General features: G+C 56.5%; 8 protein-coding genes across 8 annotated transcripts; 2 read left to right on the forward strand and 6 right to left on the reverse strand.

Annotated features, from left to right (window-relative positions):
* Positions 1-2,056: 2,056 nt before the first annotated feature.
* On the reverse strand, positions 2,057-2,644 carry DICSQDRAFT_155698 (uncharacterized protein). The gene is made up of 3 exons (XM_007366643.1): positions 2,604-2,644; positions 2,301-2,550; positions 2,057-2,240 (listed from the first exon to the last, which is right to left on the reverse strand). Exon 2 carries the CDS (start codon positions 2,529-2,531, stop codon positions 2,313-2,315), a length of 219 nt encoding a protein of 72 aa, XP_007366705.1. The 5' UTR covers positions 2,532-2,550; positions 2,604-2,644; the 3' UTR covers positions 2,057-2,240; positions 2,301-2,312.
* A 291-nt stretch (positions 2,645-2,935) lies between these two features.
* DICSQDRAFT_155699 (uncharacterized protein) lies at positions 2,936-3,936 on the forward strand. Its single transcript, XM_007366644.1, has 2 exons — positions 2,936-3,205; positions 3,348-3,936. The coding sequence occupies exons 1-2, from the start codon at positions 2,989-2,991 to the stop codon at positions 3,899-3,901; spliced, it is 771 nt and encodes a 256-aa protein (XP_007366706.1). The 5' UTR covers positions 2,936-2,988; the 3' UTR covers positions 3,902-3,936.
* Positions 3,937-5,002: 1,066 nt separating this feature from the next.
* Positions 5,003-8,872, reverse strand: DICSQDRAFT_181272 (uncharacterized protein; the record flags this gene model as incomplete). Its single annotated transcript, XM_007366645.1, has 8 exons — positions 5,003-5,750; positions 5,848-7,101; positions 7,158-7,261; positions 7,318-7,788; positions 7,841-8,274; positions 8,352-8,414; positions 8,501-8,744; positions 8,804-8,872. The coding sequence occupies 7 exons, from the start codon at positions 8,870-8,872 to the stop codon at positions 6,183-6,185; spliced, it is 2,304 nt and encodes a 767-aa protein (XP_007366707.1). The 3' UTR covers positions 5,003-5,750; positions 5,848-6,182.
* A 2,384-nt stretch (positions 8,873-11,256) lies between these two features.
* DICSQDRAFT_147789 (uncharacterized protein) lies at positions 11,257-11,674 on the forward strand (the record flags this gene model as incomplete). Its single annotated transcript, XM_007366646.1, has 2 exons — positions 11,257-11,529; positions 11,591-11,674. The coding sequence occupies 2 exons, from the start codon at positions 11,257-11,259 to the stop codon at positions 11,672-11,674; spliced, it is 357 nt and encodes a 118-aa protein (XP_007366708.1).
* Positions 11,675-11,880: 206 nt separating this feature from the next.
* DICSQDRAFT_161976 (glutathione S-transferase) lies at positions 11,881-13,304 on the reverse strand (the record flags this gene model as incomplete). The annotated part of the gene is made up of 4 exons (XM_007366647.1): positions 11,881-12,556; positions 12,610-12,710; positions 12,771-12,885; positions 12,937-13,304. 4 exons carry the CDS (start codon positions 13,302-13,304, stop codon positions 12,493-12,495), a joined length of 648 nt encoding a protein of 215 aa, XP_007366709.1. The 3' UTR covers positions 11,881-12,492.
* Positions 13,305-13,541: 237 nt separating this feature from the next.
* DICSQDRAFT_181274 (uncharacterized protein) lies at positions 13,542-14,411 on the reverse strand (the record flags this gene model as incomplete). Its single annotated transcript, XM_007366648.1, has 3 exons — positions 13,542-13,971; positions 14,024-14,117; positions 14,180-14,411. The coding sequence occupies 3 exons, from the start codon at positions 14,409-14,411 to the stop codon at positions 13,881-13,883; spliced, it is 417 nt and encodes a 138-aa protein (XP_007366710.1). The 3' UTR covers positions 13,542-13,880.
* A 219-nt stretch (positions 14,412-14,630) lies between these two features.
* On the reverse strand, positions 14,631-19,356 carry DICSQDRAFT_181275 (ARM repeat-containing protein). The gene is made up of 14 exons (XM_007366649.1): positions 19,297-19,356; positions 19,167-19,238; positions 19,015-19,104; positions 18,476-18,609; positions 18,156-18,425; positions 18,049-18,100; positions 17,878-17,994; positions 17,688-17,815; positions 16,647-17,632; positions 16,226-16,584; positions 16,080-16,168; positions 15,800-15,873; positions 15,519-15,745; positions 14,631-15,461 (listed from the first exon to the last, which is right to left on the reverse strand). The coding sequence occupies exons 1-14, from the start codon at positions 19,300-19,302 to the stop codon at positions 14,820-14,822; spliced, it is 3,246 nt and encodes a 1,081-aa protein (XP_007366711.1). The 5' UTR covers positions 19,303-19,356; the 3' UTR covers positions 14,631-14,819.
* Positions 19,357-19,638: 282 nt separating this feature from the next.
* Positions 19,639-20,190, reverse strand: DICSQDRAFT_137400 (uncharacterized protein). Its single transcript, XM_007366650.1, has 2 exons — positions 19,759-20,190; positions 19,639-19,703 (listed from the first exon to the last, which is right to left on the reverse strand). The coding sequence occupies exon 1, from the start codon at positions 20,027-20,029 to the stop codon at positions 19,856-19,858; it is 174 nt and encodes a 57-aa protein (XP_007366712.1). The 5' UTR covers positions 20,030-20,190; the 3' UTR covers positions 19,639-19,703; positions 19,759-19,855.
* Between the last annotated feature and the right edge of the window lie 154 nt (positions 20,191-20,344).

Raw genomic sequence — 20,344 nt, forward strand, 5'->3', positions numbered from 1 at the left:
CCCCCTATCTCGCCCGGACCCCTTGAACCTTCCGTCGGTGAGGCAACGTCGTCTCATCCCGTACGTCACGCGTCTCCTGTCGAGCTCGCAGTAGTCACTCGCTGCTCCCAGCATGCAGCCGTCGCCCAGCGTAGGCAGCTTTGACACATACGAGGGCACGAGGTACACCGCGACGTTCTAGACGATCCCAGGTGAGTATCGCCTACTGAATGAGGGGTGCAGACGGCCAGCTAAAAGGTGTTATCGGCCGCACTTTGTAACTCAGCGGCTCGCTCCCGGTCTGTTTCGAGGACTCGCCCTAAAAGGCACGTTCGTTATCTGACCACTGTTGCCCTCCGACGATGTCTGAAAGAGGTCAGCTCCAGACCGTCGCGACGGCGTCACGGCAGATCGTGTTGCGAGCTTGAGCGGCAGACGGGCCCTATGACCAGCTAGGACGCCTGCCGCATCTACGATGAAGTACGCCGCCCATGCAGTGTACATGTTTCTCCGTTGCCGGCCTCGCCTTCGCACTGCTGCTTCAGGACTACCGTCCTACCATCCACGGGAAACCGCGAGTCATGTCAAGTGCGCTGAGATATCCTCAGGCCTTCTTCACCCTCAAGCAGCGCAGGAATTTTCATCTGTCATCGCTGCGACCTCCCGCCGACCCCACGAAGCGACCGGGGCACAGATGAAAGGCCGGGTGCGTATAGCATCCGCGTCAATTGCCACACCGGTGAGCACAAGCGTCCCGCTCGAATGTCTATCACCCCAAAACACACAGCCTACACTGAGGGCGCCATGATATGTTTGCCGTGCTAGCAGCTTCCATTCGACCCATCACGAGGACGCATCAAGCAGCGCGCCCGCCGTCTTCTGGAACGTCTTCGCCGGCGCTAGGCCACCTTCGGCGACTCCCGCAGCCGGCGTTGGGCACGGCGGCGACGGATTAACGAATATAAGAACGAACGAGGAAACGCGATACGAACACGCCACGAATGAGTTACATAGCCAAGTGAGTGCTCACCTCCAATTCCTCCTGCACCTTGCTGCCACCTTCCCGCCCCGGGGATGCTCTCGGTCCGCGCAGCGCTTCGCGCTAACCACGCGTTTCTCATGCTGACGCATCAGCAAAGCCACGGTGACCCCCCTCTTTTCCCTGTTGCCGCACGTCCGTCGGAGAGAAGCACTTCGTAGGCGCCACGGTGAGACTCAGGGTGAGTTTGCCAATATGGGGGCCACGCGCCGCACTAGTCGGGCGTCCTCCCCGCTCTTCTGTCTTCTATCCTGGCACGTTGCACGGCATCCGTGAGTGGGAGAGGGCCCTATCAGTGTTTGGATTAGTGATGCGGAGCCGGAGATAAAAAATGCAACAGGGATTTGGTGATGGACGAGGGCACGCGTGCGGGTGACGTATTTTGCCAACGCGGCCGTTAGTGTTGGGCAAAGCTTCTTGTGTGTCTCAGGGCTGCGCTGATGCATATGGGCCTGATGCATATGGGGAGAAATGAAAGCGAAGCTCTGTCAATGTCACGGTACCTGGATACGAAAGGTTGAGTATGAACCTTAGTATCGTGCCTAGCTCTCCATTACGGCCGCGCACTACGGATTGGTAGGTGTTTCCCCCGTGCGCTCGGAGGGTCCCACGCTGCCGAAATACTTGCGCACGACCGAGACCTGGTGAGGCGTCGTTGAGTCTAGGAACGACATGGCTCTTGTGTTCGCTGTGACCGCTGTGTATTGCTTCAGTGTGCAATCCCCAGAGTGACAAGGACCTGAGTACATGTCTTGGCATGCATGGAACTGCTGAGCTGACTCCGCTTCTACCCAAGTTTGCTTCCGAATGGCGGATGCAGATATGATACTGATGCAAGGTTCAAGAGGCACCCGTCAGAACGGTCAAATAAGGCTTCACGACCCTAAGGGCGGTCCTGACATTGAATGGGGCCGGCGCTGCTATGGACTAGCGGTGCGCTATCAAAGATCAGGTATTCCGCCGAAGAAGTCGGATAGGTAGCGGACAGGTGGCGCCCAGATATGACTCTGGCTGGTGCTGATCGCAAAGACGGAGTGAATGACCGCTGTCCTTGGAACAGTGGTACGGTGTCGAAATGACGGTAGCAAAAGCTTGGACGTGCGTCACGGTTCTTGCTTCTTCATATTTGGGGGCACTGCCGTGATTTCGAAACGCCATCAAGCCAGACGTCAGCTGTGGTTGCAGGTGGCACCCCAGTCCTGATTTGCCGTCATCCGAGAGTCTGCGAGTATTCTGCGATTAGTCACACTATGCATTGACGTACGGAAGACAGGGTGCGGACCTTGAGAAAGCATCACTGCTGCTCTAGGAAACGGGTCCATTGCGCTCCGATCCGCCACGGATGAGCGTGAGTGCCTGAAATCGCGCCTGAGAACAACGAGCGCGGCATTTGCACTAGCGGACGCCTCCCCGTAGCCGATTCCCGCTGCAGCAGCCATGACGCATCACCGCATCGATCCCGGCGCCAGCATACATGTCGTTGGCGCGTGTCATAATCTAGCAAGCCACCCATGTATTGGCGTGGACCGTGGCTGCGGAGGATTGAGCATCATCTGCTTATAAATCGCTCAGAGCATCCACGTACACCCTACCCAGTCCTCGCGTGCAGTTCACGATGTAGCCGAGATATCGGCACAGGCGTGTTACTTCATCGTTGCCACGGGTCAATACTCGGATTGCTGATATGTCGCGTGTTGTCTTGTGACCATTTGGCGTATTCCGGATATGTCAAACAGAGGCGGGGTGATTGTGGATATTTGTGAGCTGATGGTGGAGTGCGAGTGTCGAGTTGTGGGCGGCGCGGAACAATCTGGCGGCGATCTCGATCAGGCATCACCCGAAATCTCCCCCGCCACGCGCCCGGCCTCCCGCAGCGTGCTCGCTTGTCCCCCACGCCCTCGACCACGTCCTGGACACAACTCCTCGTTGATCGCATAGTGCTGTCTTGTGCGCCCCGAACAGCCCACACGATGCACAAGACCGCGTGGACACAGAAGGGGTCTTCCCTGCCGTCAGAAAGGATCCCGTCCAAGAAGCAAGCTCCCCAACCGACGAAAGCGAAGGGCAAGCAGAAGGACGCTGGTCCGCCGAAAAGCAAGGAGGTCGTGAAGCTGGAGAAGCTACGAGACGATCTCCGCAATGCGACTGGGAAGGAAAGAGACCCAAAGCGTGGATGCTTCTGCCAAGGTCCGTCCGCATGTCGTACGCTGCACCGTCGTTAACTGCGTTCCTCACTCTACTTGCTCGCTATCGCATATCCCTCCATCAATCGGTTTCCGATCCGTCCGATTTATACCTGGAATCTACTCCATGGCGTTCGCGATCTCAGCCAGGTTGCATCCGCTCTCTTCGTACACACCCATCTGCCGCACGTGCGGTCTGATTCTATGCGAACTCAACTTACCCAACTTTGCATGCCCACACTGTGGCGAATCGACCCTTTTACCGGCGGCACGCAACGCACTTATTGCCACGTTGGATGCACAAATCAGTGAGGCCATCGCGAAAGAGGAAGAGGGCCGCGCCCGCGCCATCCAAGAAGCACGCGCAGCCGAGGGCGCGTTCCCTACCCTCTCCGCCGCTTCCCGGGCGAGCACGCCCGGCTCCGGGTCTGACTCGCAAGCTTCCCACCCGGTCAACCAGACCCACAAGGTGTTGTCACTCAACTCGAAGACGAGGAAGATCAAGGTCGAGTCATACACGCCGCCCGCCATCTCTCGCGCCGCGTCGGCGGAGAGAGTCAAACAGGCAGAGCCTGAGCACAAGCGCGTCCCTGCACCACCGGCGGAGGTCGTTATATCGCGAACACAACCGGATCCTCAGCGGCCATGGACGAACACGCGGGGGCTGAACGTGACGTACGTTCCGCCTTCGAGGATATGACGTGTGTAATATGTTTAGGTGAATAATACCGCGGCTATCATCTTACGGTCCATACCGCACGGTTGTCGTTGCAGCAATATTGTCTTTATTCCGTCATACGCTGGTTGTACGACAGACATTGCGTTTGACTGAGTGATGTCACCTCACAGCCTTCAGGGTATCTACAGGGTGGCTGCCGTACGTCTGCAGGAAGTGATTGAACGCTGTCTTTCGCAGGCCAGATCGGTCGCTGGGGCTAGTAGAATCATCTCGTCTTACTCACTTCACATATGACAAGAGATTGACGGATAAGGACATGGATCACAAAGCATTGCCCTGCTATGCTAGCGTAACATAATGGTCGTGTCTATGGCGCACTAGCAGCCCGGACGGTTCCTGTTCGGACCTTCCAGCGGGCTAGTATGCGGCGTGAAGGCACCGCGTCTCTAGCAGTCGCTATCTTAACGATTCTGACATGATTCTTTTGCTAGTTGGGGACCGCAACGCATTGCCTTGCTCTGTGACATTGCTACACCCCCTCCGTCGCCGGCACATCGGATCCATCCGGCGAACCTTCCCTCGCTGAAAACCGCCTTCGTTCCCCGCTCTAGTACAGCGTTTCTCACAACGCTCGACACGCCGGCAGCTAGATCACTCCCGCAACTCTTCGATCATGTACCTGTACGTCTATCTACCTGTATCAGTCTTGAGACGTTCTTCGTCGGGCTGAGCGGGAACACTCCCGTCTGTGTCTGCTCCTCTGACCTCGCTTCTCCATCAGCAAAACACCCCCTTGGTGCCGCAACATCGACCGGCTGTTGTCCCACTGACACGTAACGTAGCCCAAGAACTCCCCAGAATTCCACCAGTCTGCTGCGGGCGCTCTCGCCGAAACCTACGGCCGGCCGAGCACTCGGGAAAACAAGCCGGCATTAACTTAGCCCCTGGCTTCGGGATGCACAGGCGGAGAAGATACGAGTGCCCACCAGGACTGTTGGCATCTGAGCATCGTTGTTACGTCTCCCGCGAGTGCACAGGTGTTGTGATACTCTGCTCAGGTTGGTATTGATTCTTGACAGATCAGGAGCGGGGTGAGGATAGCATCCGTGACGTTGATACAAGTGGACTTCTGACGAATAAGATGAGAGGGGTGAAGATGGGGATAGCGCGACTGATGATACGGGAAGTGCATGACACGACAGAAAGGTAAATCCAAGATAGACAAATGGACAGACGAACAGACATTTACGATGGGCTATCGGTAACAACAACAAATCAAGGAGCACATACCGTCCGTGTCCTAGTCAGTATACATAGCCATAACCTTGGCTGAGACACACAACACACTCTACGGAAACCCGTAGAGCCTTACAACACCGACAACGGAAACGTTCTCCCAAGCCATCAAGCATAATCCGCCGACCTACGCGGCAGAAGCGTCCAAGTCCGACGACCCCACCAAACCCAGTTTCATCGCGCCTTCCCCTTCAGGTGATGGGCTACCCTCGCCTCCGGAAGCTAAACCTTGGCGGAGGTGCAGAACAGGGGCGTACCATCACCCCAAGCCTCCCCAGCCAACAACAGCGACGTATGACTGCATCAGCGGACACAGCTCAAGAAGCCGGAGCGGGTGCATCCTACTACCCACCGAGAACCTTGCTGCATTCGCCCGTCCTTCCTCCGTCACCCCATCGCTCTGATCGCTCTACAAGCTGTGCGTGCAGCATGTGAAGCAGCTTCTAGTATTTGTGTCGGCTAGAGAGCGTATTCGCCTGCGCCTGCGCTATCGCATTCCCGTCTTCTTGCATTCCATGCTCCGCGCGAACGTGACCATCAAGCTCGGGCGAAGAGCAAAAGGCGAAGCGTTCCCCTGCGCGTGTGACCATGTCAATATCAGTTCCATCAACTGTCATCCGCTTGCATCCGCGCCACCCGGCGAACCGGCGACACCGAACAACAACACGCACCGTGTTTGGACAGGCACCGCCTGCGGAGTGCCCCGAGGAACGTACGGCAGACGCCAGCACCGATGAACAAAGTTGAATGAAAAGTAAGATGGCTTGGATTCGACCTCGGGATCTGATGACTCCATTAACGGGGCCGTTAATAGACAGCTGATGCAGGGTCGCGCCGGAAGGGTCACGATGGGCGGACAAGAACATAGACGCGGGCATGTTCTCTCCAGCGCCCCAGCAGGAGTTCAACGGAATTGGGAGGTTCACAATCAGCATGCGCCACCACCGACATCACCGCGCACGCCGCTCGCGTCTCCCTCGCCCTCCACAGTTTCTCTATGGGCTTCCTACAGAGCATTTTCGGGGTCGCGATGGGCATGGACGCCACCCGAGCTGCCCGCGTCGCCGTCTGTGACCTCGCCACGGAGCCGGGAAGTCGTGACGCAAAGCTGCGCGAGCGCAGCGTTCGTATCTTCAAGCTCGCGTGTCTTCACATCAAGACTGCGCTGCACTTCGTTGAACTCGCGCTCGATCTCGTCGACGCGCGCCTGCGTCGCGCTCTCCACGCGTGCGAGCAGATCTGACGAGATGCTTGGAGGCCGAGTCAGCAGCTGAGGCGAAGCATGCGCGCTCTTAGACAGGGTTGGTGACGGAGCCTGACGGTGGGGGGGAGACGACACGAGCGGGGGCCGGAACGCTAAGGGAGGCGAATCCGCCCAGTCGCCATCAGGAGAAATAGGAAGAGGAATGTCGGAAGGCTCGACATACGAGTGCGTGGTCGTGCTGGATGGGAGCGACGGCGGGTTCGGCGGAGGTATGAGCAGGTCGTCATCAGCTAGCGAGAGAATCGTCGGGTGCAAGGGTGTCGCCAGCTCCATGGATTGCTCCTCCATCTCACTTCCGGCTCCGTTGTCGGCCACCTCGGTGTTTTGGGTATGCTTCTCGCTCGTGAATTCGTCTCCATCGTCGATGACGTTGACTGCGGGTACATTATGGCTCGGGTAGAGGTGCTGAAGGGGCGATAGGACCGATGACGCCGGGGTAATAGGTGGGGACGGGCGGGCTGATGGTGATTGCAGCGCGAGAGGCACTTTCGAATCGCCGGGCGCACAGCGCGTCTCGTCATCGTCCGTGGAGTCGCGTTGTTGTGCGCGTAGGGTGAGGAGAGCTTGCTGTAGAGCGTCGATCTCCGCTTGCATTTCCTGCTCTCTGCGGACGCGTTCGAGGATGAACTTATCGAGTTGCTCGCGAAGCATACAATGTGCACTGTGAAGCTTGACCTAAGACTATCAAAACGAAGGCAAGGAAGGGAGGCGACGCACCTAGCACACGAGGCTTCGTGATGCAAAGATGGGGCAGGGGTTAGCTCCGGAACACCGTCACCGTCGGTTGGAGGTGGCGCTCCCGAACTCTGAACGACATGCTCCTGTGTTGGCTGGTCAACATTTCTGAACGAGAAGATGTACCCATTGCATGACACACCTGGATATGGGCGTCGGTGAGCGTTTTCTTGAGGGCATCCCGCTCTGCACTGAACGCATCGATTTCAGCTGAAAGAGCTTCAATTTGCTGCTTCAGGTCGTCCGAACCGAAGCGCGCACTCCTGACAGGGGTTGGTTCTTGTTCAATAACATCGTATGTCATGTAAGGATCCAGAGGACTCTGCGATCCATGCGCACGCGAGGGAGTCCGCGCATTCGCTGGTGTCAAAACGTATGGGGAAGGTGAAGCGATCGCAGTTCGCGGGCGTAATTGAGGACTCGAAGGGATACACACTGGGGCACGGTGAGTCTGTTCTAGTGCATCTGCCGACTTGCTGGATCTTGCTGCAGTAAATGCTTCTACCTCAAGGTCCGAGTGGCGCGTCGTTGTCCGCAAGATTGAGGGAGGAGGGGTATGAGCATCGGCATTCACTGTCGTAGCTCTCATCCGACTTGTTTGGGCGTGCCGTAGCTATATGTCTCAATTAATCTCATTTCTCGCAATCTCGCGCGCATAGGCTTACCTGTCCTTGCAGAAAATCGACTTCCCGCTCTAAGATTCGTTGGCGAGTAACAGTAAGGGACACTACTGGATCTCGCTCGTCCTGAGAGACTGCGCTATATGATCTGTACGATGATCCTGGAACGGCTTCACATGTGCATGGGGCACGCCCACCTGCCCGGGCGATTTGCTGCGGGTGGTGCATGTCCGTGGACAGTGAAGACGACAATAGCACTCGATGGCCCGAGTGGGTAACGCATGCCTCAAGCTCTGCATCGCGTCGTGCGACCATGGCTCTGAGTCTGAGAATCTCTGCATCGGCCTCCTCCTTGGTACGCGTATGGGAATGCCTCTCTTCCTCGAGTTTCTTATGCAAAGTTGCGAGGAGCGCGGTGCGCACCATCTCTCCGTCACGGTCGACTTGTGTGCTGTCGTTTTGTAAAGCAATATAAGTATCTATGAACCACGGTGGTGAGGGGAGCGGGCAAGGATTAAGTCGTAGAATGCGGCAGATGGTGAAGATGGTGACCAACCGAGAGGACGGGTAAGGCTCATGCGGGCACACGGCCAAGCAGAGTAATTATTGCATGCTTCAACTACACACAGACAGGAGACGTATGTATGAGTGCTAGGTATGTTCCCTTCGCGCATCACTTTCCCACAACGAAATCAAGATACGCACCTTTCTCGACCAAGATCGAAACCACCTCGCGCATCTCATCCTTCTCGGCATCCGCTCTCTTCACTTCGTCCAAGTAACGATCGAGCTTCTCGCTTAGTTTCTCCTTTGCGCGTCGTTCCGCCTTGAGCTCGAGCTGATGGGCGTTGCGCGACGCGTCGAGCTCGTCGAGCGTCGCCATAAGACGCGCCTGCATTTGCGAGAGCTTGAGATTGCATAGCTGCAGCTCTTTCCGGAGACGGGCTACCTGAATGTGAAGCAATCGGCTTAGCAACCACTCGCCTAGGAACGGAGATGTACACAAACCTCGTTATCGGGCTGTACGACAGAGCTCGCCTGCAGAGTTTTACCGTTCTTCGCACCAGGTCCTGGCATGCGATGTCTGCGCGTGAATAGGGTCAATTTAGCGATAAGTTACGCGTAATCGTAAACAAAAACAGATTCAAGAGATACAAGCGTCAGCAAAGCATACGGAAAGCAAGCAACAGGCGGAGAGCAGGCAGAGGTAGTGGAGGACAACGTTCAAGCGGTGGGCCACAATACCTTCCCTATTGTTGGTATCATTAAGCGCCCATGCGTCCTCAATAAGCGCCCTTGATTCAGCCGCGGCGCGAACTTCACGATCATCCACGCCGTGTTCTTCGTAACTCATAAAGCTCTCTAGCTCCGCCAATACTGTAGTCTGGAGAGATAGGCAGTTCCTGATATTCATATATCCTCAACATACTTTTGGAGCTTATGTCGTTGGACGATACTGAGCGCAAGTCGAGAGTCAAACCAGCCAACTTACGCGACCCAGGATTCTCGACGTCATATCGGGCGATGTCGTGTAGCTCAATAATCGATATACATGACTTTCGCAGCCAAGTTGTCTTCATATAAGATAATCGCACGAACAGATCTGTCAAGACGTTCGAAAGAATCCAGAAGACGAGCAGAGAAAAAACGACGGCCGTTCACGCATATCTTTTTCCATACTGATGTGTACTATCCTCCGTCATTCGAACCAACCCCACAAGTCATATCGCACCAGGAACGCTAAGCCCACACTGATTCACCCTCCGCACAGAGCCTCCCTCTGCGTTGTATCCTGGACCGCGTGTCAGGACTCTCGGATCAAATCAACCGGGCATGAAAACGAGCAGCTCAGAGCCATCCGAGTCGATCAAGTTCATGGTCACAAAATACCGGGGTGTGCTACGCCTTTCTAGCAGTCTGCTAGGAAAAGACCCTCGTTCTCCGTCTGGTGCGGAAGTACTCCCCTCGGCTTGTCGTCGACGGGGGGGATTTCAGGAGTATTAGGTCGCTTCCTCCGACGAGTCATCAGCGTCTTCAGGCGATTGGACATCCCATGGAGTACCTCTCCAAGACACCGGCTGCATGTGTCTATGGGGGCGCATACTAGACGCTCCCGGGACCTGCGAATCAAACAGCTTCCAGCCCAAGATTGCTCCCGGTCTCCGGAACTGCCGACGGGGCGTCTTGGCAAAGGCAAACGACCAATGCTCGGATTGCTATGTGCCAGGCACCGCGGAGGTGCGTGCATGTCCTACCGCCCCTTCATAGTGATCATATTGCTCCCGGGATGATGTAGTCCATTGACCCAGAGCGGTTGGGGGACCTTCGGTGGTACATCTTTGTTGTGAAGTGGGTTGGACACCTGTACCTGTGCCACATGAGCCTCTTCAGGTTGTTCGGGCGTACTCATCGCTCGAGTCCTTGGCCATGCACTAGCAGCTTTCTGGGGTTGTAAGTGGATGTGTCAACGAAAGTTCCAAAAAGCAAACGGCTGCCTTGAGCCGCCGTGACCCGCCTTGCGCCGATTCGAGGCTGATGATCCCACGCTCGCGGTGCAAGGTTCGTATCTGGGTATCACTGCCACCGCTGTTTGGTGGCCATGGATGGCTCCGCCTGACAAGCCTGCCTACGGCCGATGGTCTGTGTATTCTATTGCGTCTATCGTGGTCTAGTTCGTCCTGACGTCACTAGCTGTTCACTCCAGCCCCTGTGTGAGCTAGCGCATCCGGACAAGGCGCACCATCTCGCACACGACCCGGCGCTCTTGTGCACTCCACAATTTTGAGCACCCCCAAATATCTTCGTACTCGCTCGCACCACCCTTCTCTTGCCTGCCGACGTCGGTCGAACTCTGCGCGTGACATCCCAGGCCATGAAGCCCACCCGCTCTACGGACCGTCGTTGGGCAAGATGAGGCCTCCTCTAGCAAACCCTGCGACATTATGCAACACCAGTACGATGCATTGGGTAGACGAGGAGACATGGCTACTCGCTTGCAGCAAAAGAAGGTCGGGCGACATTTGGTCGGTGGCAATTCACTGTGGCAGTCCAAGTGGTGCGCCCTCCAGACGCGTCAATGGCTGGTCCTTACCCGGACCTCAAGCTATAGTTCGGAACAGACAGCGGCAGCGCGGGGCGCCGCGCTCAGCGGATCCCTCGAGCGTTAGGAGCGACGCATTCGCGGAGCGCTCTGTGAAGGTGCCGTAGTTCCTTTGTCTCCTTCATTTTCTTCGTCTCCTGCTGCACTCAGGCCTCAGTGCTCGTAATCGTGTCAGCGCGCTCGCCGGGGCATCTCTGCCCAGAATCTCCCCGCACGACGCGCATGTGGTGCAGGATGCAAGCGCAGGGGACTTGAGCCTGTATTTAAGAGAGGGCGGTCGAAGGCTACATCTAACATTTTAAGCAACCAACTCCTGCACCTACCTCCCCAGCCAGTCATCCATACCTTCGCCACCACAACCATGCAGTTTACCATCGCTACCATCGTGCTCGCCGCCATGCTCCCGGCCGCGCTGGCAGCCAATTGCCAGAACAGCGGCGGCGTCGCTAATGGCGAATGTGTCAAATTCTACTCGAACGACCAGTGCAAGGGTGGTGCAATCGGGAGCTACAAGCCGACGTGCGAAGGCAACTGCTTCCAAGGCAGCTTCAGCAGCGTGGAGGTCTCAGGCGATGGCACCTACGGTACGGACTGCACCATCTACTCCGACTCGAATTGCAACAATGAGCAAACTGTGAGTGTAGTTTCCTGTTACTCAATACAGTTCTTGGGTACTGATCATAATCGACGACCAGGAAACCGGAAACTCCGTTGCTGGAGCTGGCAAGTGCGGTTCCTCGCCCAATGCCGGGAGCATGAAGTGCTACTACCGCTGCTGAACGTCAACAGCTCCGTCGTAGAGGTGCGTTCCTGCATGACAAAACATCCGCGTACTTTGTGGTACTCATCTGGCCTTGTTTCCGTTAGCAGTCTCTTCGTGATCGACGCGTCTTGTCGGCGACGCAAGTCGCGATGTGTCCGAGTCGCCCCACGTGACCGCGTTAGAGGCGTCTGACACGAGCCTATTAACGATCTCCTGCAAATCCGGCTCTGACCCTGATGTACAACTAGTATCGGTTTTCGCCTATGTAACAATAATCTTAGCCCGTAAAGTAGTGTGCAATAAAGGCGCACTCTAAGCTCATTTTCGCTCTCATCTGAACCCCACTCCGAGTCCTACCGAGACGTTTAAGGAATAGGGCGGGACGTGGATCGACAGCAGTACATGTAAGGCCCTGGACAGGTCCCCACTGCCGGTGTTGGAGTTGACGCTCGTCTTGGGGTCGCTCGTTGCGTGAGTGGCGGAGAATCTCCCATCGACCGCCGCTCCGACCAGTTCTGCGGCTGCGGTATGGCCATGCATCGAGGCTGTTGGACGCGAGCAGCGCGTATGACCTGCGTCATCGTAATTAGTGCCGGTGCGCGTGCGTTACGGTACACATGCCCGGTAACATCACGCGGATGTAATGCTCTGCCAGCTGAGCTGCGGATTCTACTGCCTGACGAGGTCGCTTTGGGTCATCAACCTGGAGCTTCAGAGGGACTCGGAGTCCATCAATCACTAACACATGTCTCTCCTAAAGCCACGCTCATTCAAGTGCCAATCTCATCGCAGTGTACCTTCGTCACATAAATGACCATTATGTGTCCTCGTGCATCAGAACACTAACGGTACGTTCACCTTCACCCAGGACGGGCGGGATGAAATTTCCTTCCACCATCTGATATCCCGTGTTCAGCAGTCACATTATGCGCGCCTTCCAGACCAACTCACCTAGCAACGCTAGGCCACCTGGGAGATTCTAGGAAGTCGAGACCCGCGTCCCTGAGATAACTCCCGTACGAGAGATGGAAGAGGTCGACCAACGATACCTCCTGGGACGGAGGACGGCAGATGTGAGCATACATTGCGATGTAAGCCCTGGCTTTACTCACATCCCCGGCTAGGAACTTCGTCTTGGAGAGCAGAGCCTCATACCCGTCCATCTTGCCTTCAAGCAGAGCCGTCTGCGCCTTGACGGCCGCGGTGTCAGAAGGCAGCCCGAGGCCGCTGGGGGGTCAGTATCAGTCCCGCATATATATCCATCCACAGACGACATACGGATGGAAGACGGCCTCCCATACGATTTTCGTCGCCAGCGGATCAAAGTCGAAAGCCTCCACGCTAGCAGCCTGTTCGAACTTCGCAGTGGCCTCGACGTCGCTCTGCGCGGGGATGAGTTTCCCGATGCCCCCGTACTTGAGCGCGAGGTAGCGGGAGATCGCCCGGGACTCGAAAATCTCGAAGCCGTCGTCCTCGATGTAAGGGATCTGGCCGAAGGGTTGGTGCGCTAGGTGCTCGGGGCTCTTGTGCGCTCGGTTCTCGACGTCGACGAGGACCAGCTCGTGTGGGATCTTCAGCTCCTCGACGACGGTCAAAACGCGCTTGGTGCAGGAGGCGTAAGGGGTGCCGTGGATCTTGAGAACCATGGTTAGCAAGTCGGATGGGGGGGGGGGGTGAGCGTTCCGCAGGACACTGTTAAGTTGCCGTTAGCCTCCGCGTCCTCCTACAATATATATTCCCAAAAGGCGGGCCTTACCAGTCTCGCACTTGAGCTTGCAGCCTTTGTCAGCAAATTCCGTGTTCATAGTTGGATGGTCGTTAGTCATCTATGGGCGTGCTCGCCTTCCAGATGCGGAACAAAGCGCTCAGGTGTTGTTCCCCGAGTATTCGGAGATACGCCCCGGCGCAGTGTACTGATTGCGCGCACCGTGTACGAGGAAGATGACTAAGTTACACAAGTGGCATACAACGAGGTCTGCAGACCTCCCTTTCCCGCGGGACGAATGGTAAGAAGATTGATAAGTAGCCATGCCCTGATGCGCCCGGTAGAGGAGAGGGACAAAGGCAATGCGCGCATGATGAAACGATAGGCGAGAGACGGGGGGAAAATACGAGCTGGAGAGCCCAAGGGGTGGGCGGAAGAGTCGAGGGCCCGATCCACGCGTGTGCACACCACGGCGGCAACGACGACGGCGACCGCGAAGAATGACAGTGGTAAGCATCTAACGTGACGCAAACTCCCTCGTACCCATCATCTTGCTTTCACCCTTCTCGGCCTCGACCGCTGTCGTGTCCGTCTGCTGCCCGAAGAACCTGAAAGCAGCCGTCAGTCCCACTTCGTGAGCGCGCTACACAGACGACTTACGGCTTGAAGACGCCCTCAATCGCGAGCCCTACCGCCGGGGGCATCGCTCGATGCTGGCCGCCTGCGCGAACTTCGCCGTGGCCCCGATATCGCTCTGTGGAGGTATGAGCTTCCCGATGCCCCCGTGCTTGAGTGGGAGGTAGCGGCCGCTCGCACGGCGCTCGAAAAGCACCAAGCCGTCGTCCTCGATGTACGGGACCTGGCCGAAAGGCTGGTGTGCAAGATACTCTGGGGTCTTGTGTGCGCCTTTGTTAAATTCGATGAGCATGAGCTCTTGAGCGACGGTCAAGGTGCGCTTAGTGCAGGTAATGACCGATAGGACTGACGGTCGGGAGACGCCGTCGACCTGTCGGCCCGAGCGCTTGCTCTCGTTGATAGTACTTGGCATCACGAGTGCATATAAGGAGCTCCCTGACTGACGACTTTGTCCCGTAAACATATACGGTAGGATAACTTGGACAACTTCCGTTTCTTCACCTACAAGCAGGCGCGAACGACGGGTATGACCAGGTAAGTGCACAGGCAAAAAAAATTCAACATAGTCTAGATGCATCATCAGTAGGTAGAAAACAGCCTATTATACCAGTACCGCCTATCAAGTACGGTGGGACAGTGTGGATGGGGGTCGGGTTCGTAAAGTCATCGACGTGAATGAGACAGGAGAAGAAGGGAGCGGACAGCGTTGCACAATGCACGTAAGATCGTAAAGAAAACAAGCAGGACAGGGAACACATAACAGGGGGGTAATACTTCTTCTACTTAATCCTTGGCTTCTTGTTGCGTACTCGTGAATCCTCTACTGCCCAGGGACGAACGCAGTCAGACCCGCCGCCTGAACCTTGCCGGGCTCCTCGCGGTTCAAGAGACCAATAAGGTTGATGACCTCTGCCCGGATTTCGTCACCGACCTGATCGGGGCCTGTGGGGTCGAGCACGAACGCGAACACATGCAGGAGCTTGTCGAGGTGCGGGTGGAGAACAGCAGGCTGGGTATTGAAGAGGTGGAAAATCGCGCGGAAGACAGGCCTGTTCTCAAGGTAGTCGTTCCGAAGCGGCAGTGCGCTGAGGAACACGGGCAGGACCTGGTCGAGCGGGAGTGCGGCGGTGTTCTTGACGATCATCCGCGCGACCGCACCAACGGCGTTATCACGCGCATTGAGCTTAGCGGCAGGCGCATCTGCGGGGACTTCGAAGATGGGCCGGAGCGCGCCAAGGATGGTGAGGTACTGTGGCGAGAGGTCGACGTTGGAGTACTCGATGAGGAGACCGGTGGCGAACGCTGCGTTGCACTGAACCTCGGGCTCCTCATCGCTCAACGCGCGGTAGAAGAGGTCGATGAGTTCCTGGGTGTAGGGCGTGACGGCGCTCTTCATACCACCAATGATCTCGGACAGAGTACCAATGGCAGACGAGCGGTCGCTGAGGGACCGGTTCTTTTTCTGCAGACCGATCAGATGAGCCTAGAGTTCAATGTGCGGCTGAGCCTGATGACTCACATAATACTTCGTAATCAGGGGCGCAAACTTCTCGTAACCAGACACAAAGTCGGGTCCGAGAGCGGTAGCGAGCGCAGCGACGAGGTCTCCTGCTGACGAGATGAGAATCGAGTCGTACTCCGCGGAGTCTTCGGGAGCTTCCTCAGCCTCATCCTGGTCGGGGTCCTGCTGGCAGATCGCCTTCTGCTCGAGGACTTGGATAGCAATCTTCGCGATGAGCTCGATGCCTATCATCGGTAGTCAGTGTGCTGTACAATCTATGAGGCTGATGTTGTACTCACGGTTTTCTACGAAGGCGGGGCCGATCTTGGTGATCGTCTCGGCAAGACCTACGCACAAGGACGACACAACCTTCCTGTATAACACAAGTCGGGGTCAGCACCGGAAACAACGAAGCAATGATTATAAGAGGATTGAAGGTCAGGGAACAGAAATCTATGGTTACGTCTCACGCGCCCGTCGGGCATCGAAGTGAGCTGAGTAAATTCTTTCATCTCGCCAAACTGCACTCGGCGCTCAAGTGCAGTAAGATATGATAGGGGGACAAACGAGAACACGTACTTGTTGTCCTCCGTCTCGTACATCTCCAATAGCGGGGGAAGAGAGACGTTAACGAGCTCCTTGACACGAGGGTTGAGAGGGGGGTAGCCCTGGATCATCAAAGAGGTCAGCTGCACAGATTCAGCATGCAAGCCGCATCAACTTACGTGAAGGCCAGGCTGCCACTCCTGCGGGTCACTCAGCTCATAGAAACTGCGAACGATCTCAAGCAGCGAATCCGTTGCGCTCTTACGGATCCCGTCGTAGTAGTGCGACAGGAGCTCGACGAGTGTCACCGTGCACTGCTCAACGTACGGCAGGAAGTGGCCCTTTGTGTGCGCAAAAAGGACGCCGATGGTGTCCGCCGCGATCTCCTTCTCGATGCAGATCGTGCTATTCACGTCGAGCAGCTTGTCAAGGTCGGTGCCGTCGTCTTCGTCGATGTTCACGAGCTCGTCCGAGACTTTGATGGCGCTCGAAGGCGTGAGGCCAGTTGCGAAATTCGCCGCGAAGTCAGGGTTCTGGACTGTGGTGTCGGAAGTCAGCTCCTAGTGTTCAGATGGAGATGGTGGAAAAACAGAGACTTGCATGTGAGGCTCTCCTCCTCGCCGTGCTCAGCCTGCTTGCAGCTCTGGATGAGCGCAGGGACGACAGTAGGGAGGTACGGCGCAAAGTCGTCGCCGAACACCCTCGACATGACCCCGAAGAACAAGAAGCTGCACTCGCGCAGGCGCGCCGAGCCGAGCTCGATACCGTTAAACGCCTGGCCCATCATATCGTTGAAGTACGGTGCGAAGTGTTGCTTGCCGACCGCCTCTGCAAACGTGCCGACGGCGTCCATCGTGATCCCGCGGAGCTCCTGCTCCTCCCCTTCGCCGGTGAGAACGAGGAAGTGCTTGAAGCGTTCCATCGTCGGCTGGAAGTACGGTAGGAACTTCTCCTTGGACGCGTGCGCCGCGCTCCCAATCGCGCCAATCACGACCGACTTCACCGCGAGGGGCGCCGTGTCGAGCAGGCCGACGAGGCGCTCCATGATGAGGTTCAAGTACTGGTCGATGACTTCGTGCATAATCTCGAGTAGTGCATCGAGTGCGGTGCACGCGGGGCGCTGCGTGACGGGGTCGTTCACAAGCTGCATCATCGTCGGGACGAGGAACGCGTGCTTGGCTGCGCACTCCTCCTCGAGCCACTCGCACAGGCAGCTGACGGCGACGCAGGACGCCTTGCGCACGGTCGCGTCGCTGTCCTGGAGGCCGGCCTCGATCATTGGCCAGACCTCGCCCATGAGAGGAGTCATGTACTCGCTGCAACCCTCAACTGACACGCCGAGTGCGAGCATGGCGCCACGACGCTGAGCAGGATCAGAAGACGTGAAGTACTGGCGGATGAGCTTGCTGAGAGCGGGGAAGACCTGACCAGGGGGGAGGCTAGTCGCGAGGCAGTCGACGATGCGAAGGGCAGAACGAGAGGGCGCGTCGTCGTCGATGTCGTCGGGCTCATCCTCGGTGGTGATAGGCATAAGGCCCTCGAGAATGGCGGGGGCAAGGCCCAGCGCTTGGACCTTGGACTTTTTGCTATGAATGAGAACGTCAGCATAAGCATACAGGGACGGCCAGATGGTCTCCTTACTATTGAACGGTCCAGTTCAGGGCGTTCAGGGCCAGGACACGGAGTTCCGGGTCATAGTTGCGGTTCGCACCACAACGGAGGAGGAATTCGGCAAGCGGGGTGATGTGATTGCTGAGAAGAGGGATTTCCTATACACCGAAGGCGTCAACTAACTTGGATAAGGGGTCAGCCGTTCTCTTGATAGACTTACGAGGATGAGAAGCGTCTCGAAAACATCAAAAAGTTGACGGGCGCCAGCCTCGTTGCCACTCTCGACACTCTGACCAATCACGTTGATCATGGCAGGAAGGAGCTCTTGGAAGGATTTCTACGGTTCAATTATAAGCGAGAAGTCTCCTGCTCCTGAGCATGACGGGCTTACGATATCTGCTTTATCATCGGCGTCGATGTATTGAGCAATGACACCAAGAGCACTGCGATGAAGGATGATCAGCATCTAATGAGAGGGATCAAGGCGAGTCGGCTTACCGAACGGTCGTTATCCGAACCTCAACGCTTTCTGGGTCATTGAGGAGGTTGCCGAAGAGCTTGAAGAGCGTCTGCAAATGTGACTCGAAGCCCTCGACGATATTTTCAAGGACGGCGAAGAGGATGTAGATGCCGACTTCGCGGTGCGCGGCCTGCGGAGACAGGCAGGTCTGTTCGAGGAATGGCAAGAGGGTGGGCCAGTGGCCGAGGGGGATTTCAACGGAGGCGATGGCGGCAATGACACGGGCGATAGAATGGCGGACGAGGTTGCTGGTAGGGGTTGAGCTTCGGAGCCGACGTGAAGACCCATACATACTTACTTCGATTCGGCGAGGACGATCTCGGGAAGCTTGCTCTTGATCTCCTCCCTGCTGTTAGCGTCCACCTGCGTCCAGAAGTCTCCGCTAGCCTGTATGGTGCGTTTTCGAAGCTCGACGGCGGCGAGTTGACGAACCTGTCAACATGCATCTAGTCAGCGTCACCTCGAGCAGTGATAGACAACCTAGCAGATATATTTGGTAGACGTGGTGCGAGGCGCCACACCGGGAGGCACGCCTCGGAGTTGAGGGTCCGCGTCAGGAAGTGGAAGATCAATACTCAAAACGGTAAGCGATGATGTTTCGAATGCCTCCGCACGTCCTGAAGCAAAGTCCGAGGGCACGGATGACTGACGACGCGCGCGATCTTGACGATGGGTAGGTAGTAGAGATAACGGAGTCGCTTGACCTCAATGTCCGGAACGTGATCGCCGACATGCATACGATCTAATCGAAATCCTCTTACGCGTTGCCGAACAAGAGCATCGCATACACGAGAGACAGGAGAGAAATGTGGGGACAAACGAGGAAGCAACACTCACTGCCTGCTCCGGAGAGCTAGCCATGATGCTCGCGAGAGCAGGGATACATTGCGGGTTCTTGTAGAACTCCTTGTTTAGCTGAGCCGTGGCCTACAATTGCATGCGCGTAAGAGCTGTGTCTGGAAACTGGATCGGGCAAGGGGGTTGCTCACCGCCTTCAGCTGAACGGTGTCATTGGAGGTAAACTGTATGAGGAGACTGTGCAGATTCTGGACGAAGGTGGGCTGGAAAGAAACTATAAGAGCGTGCATTAGAGCATAATTTTACGCAGAAAATACGCACGTCCATGTCTGCAACAACCAGGACTAGCGGAGGGGAGGAGAAGGAGGAGGAGGATCCGGGCAGAGATGGAATTTGAGCAGGGCGCTCGGACACACTTGCCTTGTCCAAATTTTTGGCTGAGATTGATCTGCGCTAGACTATCTCGGCCACGTGCTTATCGTTCTCGGCTATCCTCCGCCTCGGCTTGCCCTCGTGTCCTTCGTAGCCTACTGAACGTCTCTGGGTGAAGTTTGCCCCTTCTCAACTTGGCTTCTGTGGGTTCCTAGGACACTGAAAGACAATATACTAGTATATGACACCTCAGCGCTTTCCATGGGAACCCTTGTTGTTTCGCTGACCTCTGCAGTCTTGCTTTGTTCTCCGTTCACTTGATCATGTGCACGGCGGTCGACCTGCGATGTTGTACAGTATGTCCACACCAATGCACTCCCCTCTATACCTATACTCAAGTCACTTTGGCAGTCATACTTCTAGTGAGGCTAGTGCCCCACTCGGCTTTACATAATCGCACAAATCCTTGCGTGTTACATCGCTCCGTTCCTCCATAAAGCTATCTCTACTAACCCCCGGCCGTGCTAGCGGAATAGTCCGGTATTCCGCCTTGCTTTGTCCTCGCTGCTATCGCCGCCGCCGCCCAGCACTGTCTCCGGCGCTGTGAACCGTGGCCCCCGATGGCCTTCGGTGGCTCGACTCCCCTCCCATTGTACGCATCTAGACCGTCGCGCTCCATCATTACACGCGTTCGTATGTCTCTCCTCTCTCATAGCCATGCTTCTTCGTGCCGCTATCCGACCTTTTGGCAGGGCCACACTTGTGAAATGCGAAATTCGCTCGGTGGCACCTGCAGCTTTGTTGGTCCTCAACAGTCTAGGCTTCAGCTATATAATACGTCCCCCGTCCCCCCACTGATGTCGCGAGTCGAACCCGGCTTCCCGCGCATTCCCTCTCTGCACCGGTGTTATCCGCTCCCAGGTTCATCTTGCCATGCTCCCGTTCCCGCCAATGCCTGCCGCCATGGATGCACGAGCATACCGAGACGTCACCTGGG

Source organism: Dichomitus squalens (assembly GCF_000275845.1).
Source record: "Dichomitus squalens LYAD-421 SS1 unplaced genomic scaffold DICSQscaffold_19, whole genome shotgun sequence".
NCBI classification, from domain to species: domain Eukaryota; kingdom Fungi; phylum Basidiomycota; class Agaricomycetes; order Polyporales; family Polyporaceae; genus Dichomitus; species Dichomitus squalens.

Coding starts and splice junctions, on each gene's coding strand:
- DICSQDRAFT_155698 (XM_007366643.1), bottom strand. CDS start 2,531: ATGGGTGGCTTGCTAGATTATGACACGCGCCAACGACATGTATGCTGG.
- DICSQDRAFT_155699 (XM_007366644.1), top strand. CDS start 2,989: ATGCACAAGACCGCGTGGACACAGAAGGGGTCTTCCCTGCCGTCAGAA. Junction 3,206..3,347: donor GCGTGGATGCTTCTGCCAAG/GTCCGTCCGCAT, acceptor TCGCGATCTCAG/CCAGGTTGCATCCGCTCTCT.
- DICSQDRAFT_181275 (XM_007366649.1), bottom strand. Junction 18,610..19,014: donor CTAGCTCTCCGGAGCAGGCA/GTGAGTGTTGCT, acceptor GCATGTTGACAG/GTTCGTCAACTCGCCGCCGT. Junction 16,585..16,646: donor CGAGGAGGAGAGCCTCACAT/GCAAGTCTCTGT, acceptor CCGACACCACAG/TCCAGAACCCTGACTTCGCG.
- DICSQDRAFT_137400 (XM_007366650.1), bottom strand. CDS start 20,029: ATGATGGAGCGCGACGGTCTAGATGCGTACAATGGGAGGGGAGTCGAG.